Source organism: Lissotriton vulgaris, chromosome 1_2 (assembly GCF_964263255.1).
Source record: "Lissotriton vulgaris chromosome 1_2, aLisVul1.2, whole genome shotgun sequence".
Lineage (NCBI taxonomy): Eukaryota > Metazoa > Chordata > Amphibia > Caudata > Salamandridae > Lissotriton > Lissotriton vulgaris.
Genome location: NC_141686.1, coordinates 350,655,712 through 350,668,246, shown reverse-complemented (window position 1 = coordinate 350,668,246; position 12,535 = coordinate 350,655,712). Strand labels below are relative to the sequence as shown.

Below are 12,535 nucleotides of genomic sequence, written 5' to 3'. Positions count from 1 at the left end.
CCGCCATGCTTGTGATGGAACGACTCCGTCATGAGCCAGGGGCGCGCTGTGCTCATGACGGAGTGGTTCTGTCACGGCCCGCCCGCTCATTAATTCACCTGTGGGGTATTGATGCCGCGTGGGCGGAGCGGCAGCAGCGTGACGGTACCACTTCTTCATGAGCACAGCGCGCCCGTCGCTCGTGACGGAGTGGTTCCATGCCTAGCACGGAACGGGTTAAACGCTCTGGTGCTCTAGATTTCACATTCCCTACCGTGCAAGGCGTAACAAGTATTCCAAGTCCTGAATTCTACAGGAACGCTGTGCCACCTCTTCATTTATTGGGTAAACACACAGGTTGGAGATTGTGAATAGAGTTTCACTTCTAGATGATGGTTAGATTTATATTTGACTTTAACCTTCTCGTTCCTTCATTCTCATAACTATTAGGTCAGTTCTGCACAGAAGATGTGGACGAATGCCGCCTGCAGCCCAATCAGTGCCACAACGGTGGGACCTGTCACAATACCCACGGAGGCCACACCTGCGTCTGTGTGAATGGCTGGACTGGCAGTAGCTGCAGTGAGAACATTGATGACTGTGCAAATGCCGTTTGTTTCAATGGGGCCACCTGCCATGACAGAGTGGCTTCTTTCTACTGCGAGTGTCCAATGGGGAAGACTGGTGAGTAGAGCCTCGGGGAGACTCTGGGAGCCTCCGGGAGCTAATCATAGAAAAATGTCTCTTTTCTTAGATCACTCTCCTAGCAGGTGGATTTGTGGCCGGCCTCTAGAGCTATGATGGATTTTATACTACTTCAGTTATGAGCTTTTATTTTTTCAATCTTCCAGGTCTGCTTTGCCACCTGGACGATCAATGCATCAGTAACCCATGCCACAAAAATGAAATGTGTGACACCAACCCAGTGAACGGACGTCTCATCTGCTCCTGCCCTCCTGGCCTCACTGGCGGTGCTTGTGACCAGGATTTTGATGAGTGCTCCATAGGTAAGTTAAGGTGGTCACCCTCGGAGCAGCTCTCCCTGGGCTGGCTCCGGGTTATGTCGTGCAAAAAAGGTAATTCTAATGAGAAGTATGGATTTGTGTTGATCTTCGTACTCCTATCTGAAGTATTAATTACATTTAGTTGGTAAGTGAAACCCATAGTGTAGGGACAGCTTGAGTTCTTGCCATGGCTCTTGAAGCAGAAAGTTATGGGAATTGATCTGCTTGTTTTACATCTTTGAGTTGTCTTCGGCCCTGGCCTTGCTGACCCTAAAGTGCAGAATAACCGGCCTCATCCATCCATGCATGCCTTAGCACCAGAGTCTCACTAACTTTATGTAGCAGCGTCCATCAGTGAGAAGAATGCTCTTGAGGTTGAAGGTAGAGGTGCATTCATTCTGGAAGGTTGGTAGCTCAGTTGTGGACTAGGATACCTTTAGCTGGCCAGTCTCTCATTAGAGCAGTGCAGGTTTGTTGGAAGCTCTTGCAGCTGTGGTGTCCACAGTACTGTATTTTATCTGCTGTGGAGTGGTGATGTTGTAGGATTGAAGCCCCGTCCAGTGCAAGAGCGCTGCTCTCCTCTAGAGACATCCTTCAGAAGAGCAGATGTACACCAGTAACATCGGCTGTGTTTGGGTTTCCAGAATCGTGTCCTTCATAGTGTTGAGCCGGAGAACGGCTGAGGAGTGGCGCAGATTGGGAAGATGCCAACATACCTTGTGTGCGTTTTAAACAGCATCATAGAGTGTGGAGGTATGATTTGAGTTATTAACTCGATTCCTGTAGGTAATCCTTCATCTGTAAATTGTATAGCGAATCGTAGGCACCAGATCTTGACCTACCAGGTCCCCATCCCTTGTGAGTCTCATATGTGGGTCAGAGACTGCTAGCTAATCAGTTAAAGGCCCTCCAGAATGACCCTGCCATGTCCAGGTGAGTGCTCAGAGATTAGTTTAAGAGGCCAGGCGGTCATTCCCTGGAGGGTGCAATTGTTTCAGTTGTAGTGATGAAAGAAGTTGCTGCCTCTTTCAGCAGGTGGACTTTTCTCCTTGTTTCTAGGTGTCAATCCCTGTGAGCACTTTGGAAAGTGTGTAAACACACAGGGCTCCTTCCAGTGCCAATGTGGAAAGGGGTACACGGGTCACCGCTGTGAGACCGACATTAACGAGTGCCTGTCCATGCCGTGTCAGAATAACGCCTTCTGCTTGGACCGCATTGGAGGGTTCACCTGCATCTGCATGTCAGGTAGGATATAGTGTCTGCTAGGGAGTGCCAGTGTCTCAAGACTCTCAACAGACAATGCTGCTCATCTCTATGACATTCTGTAGATTGCAAGCACACTTGACTGCATTGGAGACTTCGCCGGCATCTGCATGTCCGGTAGGATATAGTGTCTGCTAGGGAGCGCCAGTGTCTCTAGACTCTCAGCAGACGACGCTGCTCATCTACTATGACACTCTGTAGATTGTAAGCACGCTCGACTGCATTGGAGACTTTGCCTGCATCTGCATGTCAGGTAGGATATAGTGTCTGCTAGGGAGCTCCGGTTTCTCAAGACTCTCAGCAGACAACGCTGCTCATCTCTATGACATTCTGTAGATTGCAACCACACTCGACTGCATTGGAGACTTCGAGAATTTCTATCTCCTGGATCAACACCAATTTGGCTTCTGGAGTGGGCACAGCACATACAAGGCTCTCACGCACAGCTTTAACCCTCAATGCTGATCCTCGGCTCTGCTGACCAGATGAACCTCAAAACAGCTGCCATTGACCACAGCCTTACATTTTACCCGAACATTGACACATTCACTCTTAAGAACACGTGCTCCTATTCTGCTAGCTGAGACCTCTGAACATCAAACAAACGTCTGCTTGGCCACAGATCTCTAGAGAAGGTATTTGTTACACAGATGCAGTTTCTGTGGTTACTAAACAGTCTGCATGAGGTGGCCTGAAAGTGCCCCATTTTTATCAGTTCAGCAATGACTTAAGTGCACAGTCAATACTTACCACTGGTAAGACCATTCTGAGACCACAGAGTCCCGCCGCCTGAGCCTCTGTTCCTTGAAAGTAAAGCTGCTTGTACCCCAAATCCACCACTCGACAGCTCTCTGTGGTCAAAGGCCACAGACTGTCCAACCATTCTTTGCCACACATTAGAAATAATGAATCCGATTGGGCAGGGATCTGAAAGACTTCACAAAGGTCTGCATTCCTTGTGACATGCTACAATAGTGTTGAGAAAACATAATACTAAAAACAGTTGATGTTGTCTTGTACACACTCGAGACAACTGAGTTGTGTGTAGCTCATGGGCAGTTGGGCACCTCACACAACCTTTCAACAAGAGGCAAGGAAGACAGAGTAGAACAAGGAGGGAAGCTAGTTCTAGGTGAATACCCTGTTCATCAGCCTTTATTCCCCTGGCTGTCCTTCACTTGGGACTGTCAGCTGGTTTTAGAAGTGGTCATTTGTTCTGTACCCAAAGGGCTGACTGTGTTGACTTCACATTTGACCTCTGCTCCTCCCACAGGGTTCGCCGGCTCCAGGTGTCAGGTAGATATAGACGAGTGTGCCAGCACGCCATGCCAACATGGAGCCGAGTGTGTGGACCGCGCTAACGGATATGAATGTAGGCGTGCCAAAGGTGAGTAGAGGTGTGTAAATGTGTGTTTGTGTGCCTGCCTGTGTGTGGGGTCTAAATGTTACTAAGGAGGCTGGAGCCACACAGTGTTAAGTGACTGGAACAAATGGTCTGATGGACTCTGTGGCGACAATGCAAGCTCTTTAGATCCGATTCACATGAGTGGAATGAGGTTGAAAGGTAACAAAAATGTGCCCCTTTCAATAATAATCAACTTCTTGATCACTATCTTGAAAATCCTCAGTATATAATCTGTGATAACATTTTTGAAATGCGGTAAGGTTGACTTCAGGCTCACTTACCATATCTAAGCTAGGGTCTCTAATTTCACTGATCCGAGTTTGCCCTATTTTCTCCCTAGTGCGTACAGCAAGTAGGTGACCCCCCCGCTCACTATTCTCATTAACCCTGCTCCGCCATGCCATATACTTCCCAGTCAATTGATAGATATCTCAGTAATGGCAGATTTAGCAATAATAATCTTTGATTGGGCTGTCTCCGATTCTCCCCCTTCGGACAATACCTTAATTAATTTGGCGTCTGCCTAACCTAATACCTCATACAGGGTTTGTGACAAGATTGTATCCTTCCTTTGTGCCTCCCAGCCATACTTAGAAGTTTCTCCTCTGACCCCGGCTTTTAATGTATCCCATACTATGCTTATATTGGTACTTCCTAAATTCTCTCCAATGAACCTAGGAATCCACTCCTCAAAGTGCTGTATGTTCTCTTCTTCACTTAATAGAGCCCTATGAAATGTCCATCGTGTCTGTGAGGATTCTAGCTTGATATTTCTTTCTTTCATTAAAGGATTGTGATCAGACATAACTTTGGGATATTTACTTTACTACCACTTTCTAACATGCTTTCCTCTTTTGTGCTGCTCAGGGTTCGGTGGTCAGAATTGCGAGATCAACGTTGATGACTGTCCAGGCCATAAGTGTAGGAACGGAGGGATTTGTGTGGACGGGGTGAACACCTACAGCTGCCGGTGTGCTCCGGAGTGGACTGGTAAGAAGGATTCAAAGGGAGAGGAGTCCTTGTTGGTTAGCCCCTGCCCCCTCTTCTTTACCCACAGCACCAGGAACTGCTGATGACTTGTCCTGGTTCTGAAAGCCTTGCCCCCCCACCCATCATGGTGGAAGCATTGGAGCTTGCTTTTTCATGCTATGAAAACCTTCCTATAGCGTTGTGCAGGAGTAGGGTGACATGAAATGGATACACTGTCCAAGAACCTGCAGTGAACCTGATTTGAGAAGAAGCTTCCCTTTCAGGGGGCTGCCACATGAGATTGATGGTCGCTCAAGGGAGAGCTGTGAGCCAGACTGGCACAGCACGATGGAGTCCGTTTCACAGAAAGGGAGGGTGTTTCCATGTCTTATTCAGAAGGTTAAGAACGAGGACGCCTCAGTAATATTGAGACTTTTAGGGAGGTCTGGTCCCTCAACTTACTGTGAAGCTCCTCGAAGCGCTGCTTAACCCCTTGGCCGCGGCAGTAATTCCGCCCTGGTGCTGGGGGGGAGGAGGGTCGAGCGGCACCGCCATGCTTGTGATGGAACGACTCCGTCATGAGCCAGGGGCGCGCTGTGCTCATGACGGAGTGGTTCTGTCACGGCCCGCCCGCTCATTAATTCACCTGTGGGGTATTGATGCCGCGTGGGCGGAGCGGCAGCAGCGTGACGGTACCACTTCTTCATGAGCACAGCGCGCCCGTCGCTCGTGACGGAGTGGTTCCATGCCTAGCACGGAACGGGTTAAACGCTCTGGTGCTCTAGATTTCACATTCCCTACCGTGCAAGGCGTAACAAGTATTCCAAGTCCTGAATTCTACAGGAACGCTGTGCCACCTCTTCATTTATTGGGTAAACACACAGGTTGGAGATTGTGAATAGAGTTTCACTTCTAGATGATGGTTAGATTTATATTTGACTTTAACCTTCTCGTTCCTTCATTCTCATAACTATTAGGTCAGTTCTGCACAGAAGATGTGGACGAATGCCGCCTGCAGCCCAATCAGTGCCACAACGGTGGGACCTGTCACAATACCCACGGAGGCCACACCTGCGTCTGTGTGAATGGCTGGACTGGCAGTAGCTGCAGTGAGAACATTGATGACTGTGCAAATGCCGTTTGTTTCAATGGGGCCACCTGCCATGACAGAGTGGCTTCTTTCTACTGCGAGTGTCCAATGGGGAAGACTGGTGAGTAGAGCCTCGGGGAGACTCTGGGAGCCTCCGGGAGCTAATCATAGAAAAATGTCTCTTTTCTTAGATCACTCTCCTAGCAGGTGGATTTGTGGCCGGCCTCTAGAGCTATGATGGATTTTATACTACTTCAGTTATGAGCTTTTATTTTTTCAATCTTCCAGGTCTGCTTTGCCACCTGGACGATCAATGCATCAGTAACCCATGCCACAAAAATGAAATGTGTGACACCAACCCAGTGAACGGACGTCTCATCTGCTCCTGCCCTCCTGGCCTCACTGGCGGTGCTTGTGACCAGGATTTTGATGAGTGCTCCATAGGTAAGTTAAGGTGGTCACCCTCGGAGCAGCTCTCCCTGGGCTGGCTCCGGGTTATGTCGTGCAAAAAAGGTAATTCTAATGAGAAGTATGGATTTGTGTTGATCTTCGTACTCCTATCTGAAGTATTAATTACATTTAGTTGGTAAGTGAAACCCATAGTGTAGGGACAGCTTGAGTTCTTGCCATGGCTCTTGAAGCAGAAAGTTATGGGAATTGATCTGCTTGTTTTACATCTTTGAGTTGTCTTCGGCCCTGGCCTTGCTGACCCTAAAGTGCAGAATAACCGGCCTCATCCATCCATGCATGCCTTAGCACCAGAGTCTCACTAACTTTATGTAGCAGCGTCCATCAGTGAGAAGAATGCTCTTGAGGTTGAAGGTAGAGGTGCATTCATTCTGGAAGGTTGGTAGCTCAGTTGTGGACTAGGATACCTTTAGCTGGCCAGTCTCTCATTAGAGCAGTGCAGGTTTGTTGGAAGCTCTTGCAGCTGTGGTGTCCACAGTACTGTATTTTATCTGCTGTGGAGTGGTGATGTTGTAGGATTGAAGCCCCGTCCAGTGCAAGAGCGCTGCTCTCCTCTAGAGACATCCTTCAGGAGAGCAGATGTACACCAGTAACATCGGCTGTGTTTGGGTTTCCAGAATCGTGTCCTTCATAGTGTTGAGCCGGAGAACGGCTGAGGAGTGGCGCAGATTGGGAAGATGCCAACATACCTTGTGTGCGTTTTAAACAGCATCATAGAGTGTGGAGGTATGATTTGAGTTATTAACTCGATTCCTGTAGGTAATCCTTCATCTGTAAATTGTATAGCGAATCGTAGGCACCAGATCTTGACCTACCAGGTCCCCATCCCTTGTGAGTCTCATATGTGGGTCAGAGACTGCTAGCTAATCAGTTAAAGGCCCTCCAGAATGACCCTGCCATGTCCAGGTGAGTGCTCAGAGATTAGTTTAAGAGGCCAGGCGGTCATTCCCTGGAGGGTGCAATTGTTTCAGTTGTAGTGATGAAAGAAGTTGCTGCCTCTTTCAGCAGGTGGACTTTTCTCCTTGTTTCTAGGTGTCAATCTCTGTGAGCCCTTTGGAAAGTGTGTAAACACACAGGGCTCCTTCCAGTGCCAATGTGGAAAGGGGTACACGGGTCACCGCTGTGAGACCGACATTAACGAGTGCCTGTCCATGCCGTGTCAGAATAACGCCTTCTGCTTGGACCGCATTGGAGGGTTCACCTGCATCTGCATGTCAGGTAGGATATAGTGTCTGCTAGGGAGTGCCAGTGTCTCAAGACTCTCAACAGACAATGCTGCTCATCTCTATGACATTCTGTAGATTGCAAGCACACTTGACTGCATTGGAGACTTCGCCGGCATCTGCATGTCCGGTAGGATATAGTGTCTGCTAGGGAGCGCCAGTGTCTCTAGACTCTCAGCAGACGACGCTGCTCATCTACTATGACACTCTGTAGATTGTAAGCACGCTCGACTGCATTGGAGACTTTGCCTGCATCTGCATGTCAGGTAGGATATAGTGTCTGCTAGGGAGCTCCGGTTTCTCAAGACTCTCAGCAGACAACGCTGCTCGTCTCTATGACATTCTGTAGATTGCAACCACACTCGACTGCATTGGAGACTTCGAGAATTTCTATCTCCTGGATCAACACCAATTTGGCTTCTGGAGTGGGCACAGCACATACAAGGCTCTCACGCACAGCTTTAACCCTCAATGCTGATCCTCGGCTCTGCTGACCAGATGAACCTCAAAACAGCTGCCATTGACCACAGCCTTACATTTTACCCGAACATTGACACATTCACTCTTAAGAACACGTGCTCCTATTCTGCTAGCTGAGACCTCTGAACATCAAACAAACGTCTGCTTGGCCACAGATCTCTAGAGAAGGTATTTGTTACACAGATGCAGTTTCTGTGGTTACTAAACAGTCTGCATGAGGTGGCCTGAAAGTGCCCCATTTTTATCAGTTCAGCAATGACTTAAGTGCACAGTCAATACTTACCACTGGTAAGACCATTCTGAGACCACAGAGTCCCGCCCCCTGAGCCTCTGTTCCTTGAAAGTAAAGCTGCTTGTACCCCAAATCCACCACTCGACAGCTCTCTGTGGTCAAAGGCCACAGACTGTCCAACCATTCTTTGCCACACATTAGAAATAATGAATCCGATTGGGCAGGGATCTGAAAGACTTCACAAAGGTCTGCATTCCTTGTGACATGCTACAATAGTGTTGAGAAAACATAATACTAAAAACAGTTGATGTTGTCTTGTACACACTCGAGACAACTGAGTTGTGTGTAGCTCATGGGAAGTTGGGCACCTCACACAACCTTTCGACAAGAGGCAAGGAAGACAGAGTAGAACAAGGAGGGAAGCTAGTTCTAGGTGAATACCCTGTTCAACAGCCTTTATTCCCCTGGCTGACCTTCACTTGGGACTGTCAGCTGGTTTTAGAAGTGGTCATTTGTTCTGTACCCAAAGGGCTGACTGTGTTGACTTCACATTTGACCTCTGCTCCTCCCACAGGGTTCGCCGGCTCCAGGTGTCAGGTAGATATAGACGAGTGTGCCAGCACGCCATGCCAACATGGAGCCGAGTGTGTGGACCGCGCTAACGGATATGAATGTAGGCGTGCCAAAGGTGAGTAGAGGTGTGTAAATGTGTGTTTGTGTGCCTGCCTGTGTGTGGGGTCTAAATGTTACTAAGGAGGCTGGAGCCACACAGTGTTAAGTGACTGGAACAAATGGTCTGATGGACTCTGTGGCGACAATGCAAGCTCTTTAGATCCGATTCACATGAGTGGAATGAGGTTGAAAGGTAACCGTTACCCTGTATACATCAGTGCTTGATTTACGGATCACAAGTGCGTATTTCACTCAGTCAGTTGAGTAATAGGATTGCCACTATTCGCAATGATAGAAAATGATGAAATTGGTGCAGTAACCCCTACATTAAACGTTATTTGTCTGCATGAATCGTAATTATGGAGCCACTGGTTGTGCATAATGTAGATCTCAAGGGGTAGATTTACAAGCCCCGTGCGCCACCATTGTGTCACTTTTGTGACGTCCTGGCGGCACATTTCACTTCTCCATACTTACAAGGAGAGGAAAAGCCAACCTGTGTGACTTTTCCTCTCCATGTAAATACAGCCCCTTAACACGCAGCAGTTTGCGTGGACGAGGCGTTCCATAGGTGTTGCGGTGGGTGTTCCCTCGCAGCACCCATGGACCCAGACACATTTCCAGTTTTATGAGCAATCGTTAATCTGGAAATGCTTGTCAATGCTATGCCTCCCCAGGGGAGGCGTGGCGAGGCACAACGAGGAGAATTATTTTAATTTCTCCTTGTTTTTTCCTCTTTCAAAGCGTGCTGCATTCTACAGCATGTATTGAAAGAGGAAACCACCTCAATTGATTGTTTTTGTGCAGGAAGGTGCCCCTTCCTGCACAGAAACAATCCTCCCATGACGCAGGCATGCTTGCGCCATGGTTCAAGGGTGCCTGTGACGGCGCATTGCAGCAGTTTTTGCACCAGCGCAGTGGGAAGCACAGAGATGCAACATGTTGTAAATATGTCGCATCCCTGTGCTTCGAAAGTAACGCAGCACGGCACAGCAAAATGACTTGCAGTATCGCGCCGCTGTTTGTTTCTTGTAGAGCTGCCCCCTAGTCGTTAGACTCGGAATTGCATCCCGTCACACGTGAACCGATGGAGTGTTGACATAAAGCATGCAATGCGCTGATCAGCTTTCTTCATTCTTCCGTTCAAGGGCTGTGAAGTCGGAGCGGTGACTGGAGAAGAACAAGGACCCCCATGGAGCGCGTGAGGACCAGGAATGGTGACGCAGGATGTTTGACTGTTTCTGAAATAGGTCACACAGAAGACTACCATTCTTGTATCGCTCCTTTTCAAACCCTATTTGAAGATTTGCAAGTCTTGCCATCAAGAGAATAACCTCTGTTTTGCTGTTAGTGTGATCAGCAGGACACAAGGATATACTCGCGCACAGCTTTAATCTTCATCCTGCAGGAACCATGATGGGACCAGAAGGGAGGTTTGTGCTCATTTCAGGGCTCAAGGCTTCAAAATGCATAAACATGGTCTTTGCTTCTTACACACAGGTGTTGCAGCTGATGTAAATAAATAATGATTTCTCATGGACGTGGACAGTTTTAAAATGTGAACAAAAGAAGAATGGAAGATTTAAGGGAGCATGGTCTTTGGCCTGCTTCCCACAGGACCTAACCCAGCGGAAGTGCATAGGCTGAGGAAAGCGTCCACGTGTGTGGGTTCTTGTCCTTCAGATATGGAGTCACCCTTCGCATGCTTATTGTCAAAGCCCAGGTTTTTCATCCAAGGAGGATGGTGTGTCTGGCCCAACCAACCAATACATGGCAGTTATGTACAACTGGGTACTCTATAATGAGGTGCAAGCTGCAAAACAGCTGTTGGGGGTTAAGTATCTCTTGTCCTCAAGAAATAAACCAAGGTGTCTAGGCAGCAAGAATTGTGTATCTTAGCAGGGCTCGCGATGCTGTGGCTAGATACTCGAGAAGTGTGGTAAGAGCCTTTTGGTTTTTAAGATTGAATGTTGTCTTTGAAGGATTTTTTGTCAAAGAAGGGCTCTGTGTTTACGAAGGGCTCTGTGTCTACGAAGGGCTCTGTGTCTACGAAGGGCTCTGTGTCTACGAAGGGCTCTGTGTCTACGAAGGGCTCTGTGTCTAAGGAGGGCCCTGTGTCTAAGAAGGGCTCTGTGTCTAAGAAGGGCTCTGTGTCTAAGAAGGGCTCTGTGTCTAAGGAGGGCTCTGTGTCTAAGGAGGGCTCTGTGACTATGCAGGGCTCTGTGACTATGCAGGGTTCTGTGTCTATGCAGGGCTCTGTGACTATGCAGGGCTCTGTGTTTACGAAGGGCTCTGTGTCTAAGGAGGGCTCTGTGTCTAAGGAGGGCTCTGTGTCTATGAAGGGCTCTGTGTCTATGAAGGGCTCTGTGTCTAAGGAGGGCCCTGTGTCTAAGAAGGGCTCTGTGTCTAAGGAGGGCTCTGTGTCTAAGGAGGGCTCTGTGACTATGCAGGGCTCTGTGACTATGCAGGGTTCTGTGTCTATGCAGGGCTCTGTGACTATGCAGGGCTCTGTGTTTACGAAGGGCTCTGTATCTAAGGAGGGCTCTGTGTCTAAGGAGGGCTCTGTGTCTATGAAGGGCTCTGTGTCTATGAAGGGCTCTGTGTCTATGAAGGGCTCTGTGTCTAAGAAGAGCTCTGTGTCTAAGAAGAGCTCTGTGTCTAAGAAGACACAGGACTCTGTACCTCAGAGGGGCTATTTGTCTAAGGAGGGCTCTGTATCTTTGAAGGGCTTTGTGTCTCAGAGGGCTCTGTGTCTCAGAGGGCTCTGTGTATCAGAAGGGCTCTGTGTCTAAGGAGGGCTCTGTGTCTCAGAAGGGCTCTGTGTCTAAGGAGGGCTCTGTGTCTATGAAGGGCTCTGTGTCTCGGAGGGCTCTGTGTCTCAGAAGGGCTCTGTGTCTAAGGAGGGCTCTGTGTCTAAGAAGGGCTCTGTGTCTCAGAAGGGCTCTGTATCTTTGTCTCAAAAGGGCTCTTTGCCTAAGAAGGGCTCTCTGTCTAAGGAGGGCTCTGTGTCTCAGAAGGGCTCTGTGTCTAAGAGGGGCTCTGTGCCTCAGAGGGCTCTGTGTCTCAGAGGGCTCTGTGTCTCAGAAGGGCTCTGTGTCTAAGGAGGGCTCTGTGTCTAAGGAGGGCTCTGTGTCTAAGGAGGGCTCTGTGTCTCAGAAGGGCTCTGTATCTGTGTCTCAAAAGGGCTCTTTGCCTAAGAAGGGCTCTGTGTCTAAGGAGGGCTCTGTGTCTAAGAGGGGCTCTGTGTCTCAGAACGGCTCTTTACCTAAGGAGGGCTCTGTGCCTAAGAAGAGCTCTTAGTCTACGAAGGGCTCTGTGTCTACGAAGGGCTCTGTGTCTCAGAGGGCTCTGTGTCTCAGAGGGCTCTGTGTCTCAGAAGGGCTCTGCGTCTAAGGAGGGCTCTGTGTATAAGAGGGGCTCTGTGTCTAAGGAGGGCTCTGTGTCTAAGAGGGGCTCTGTGTCTATGCAGGGCTCTGTATCTCTGTCTCAAAAGGGCTCTTTGCCTAAGAAGGGCTCTGTGTGTAAGAAGGGCTCTGTTTCTAAGAGGGGCTCTTTGCCTAAGAAGGGCTCTGTGCCTAAGAAGAGCTCTGTGTCTAAGAGGGGTTCTGTGTCGCAGAGGGTTCTGTGTCTAAGAAGAGCTCTGTGTCTGTGTCTCAAAAGGGCTCTTTGCCTAATAAGGGCTCTGTGTCTAAGGAGGGCTCTGTGTCTAAAAGGGGCTCTGTGTCTAAGAAGAGCTCCTTGTCTACGAAG

General features: G+C 48.8%; 1 protein-coding gene across 2 annotated transcripts in view; it reads left to right on the top strand.

Moving 5' to 3' along the window:
* The window catches only part of LOC147736771 (uncharacterized), a 112,637-nt gene extending 102,312 nt beyond the window's left edge, over positions 1–10,325 (top strand). For both annotated transcript variants that reach the window (XM_086953473.1, XM_086953474.1), the window contains 10 exons: positions 430–663; positions 831–986; positions 2,043–2,228; positions 3,520–3,633; positions 4,519–4,641; positions 5,598–5,831; positions 5,999–6,154; positions 7,211–7,396; positions 8,688–8,801; positions 9,934–10,325. In XM_086953473.1, coding sequence (XP_086809599.1) covers positions 430–663; positions 831–986; positions 2,043–2,228; positions 3,520–3,633; positions 4,519–4,641; positions 5,598–5,831; positions 5,999–6,154; positions 7,211–7,396; positions 8,688–8,801; positions 9,934–9,941 — 1,511 coding nt within the window. In that variant the 3' untranslated portion in view covers positions 9,942–10,325. The remainder of the gene's footprint in view (positions 1–429; positions 664–830; positions 987–2,042; positions 2,229–3,519; positions 3,634–4,518; positions 4,642–5,597; positions 5,832–5,998; positions 6,155–7,210; positions 7,397–8,687; positions 8,802–9,933) is intronic.
* Positions 10,326–12,535: the final 2,210 nt, after the last annotated feature.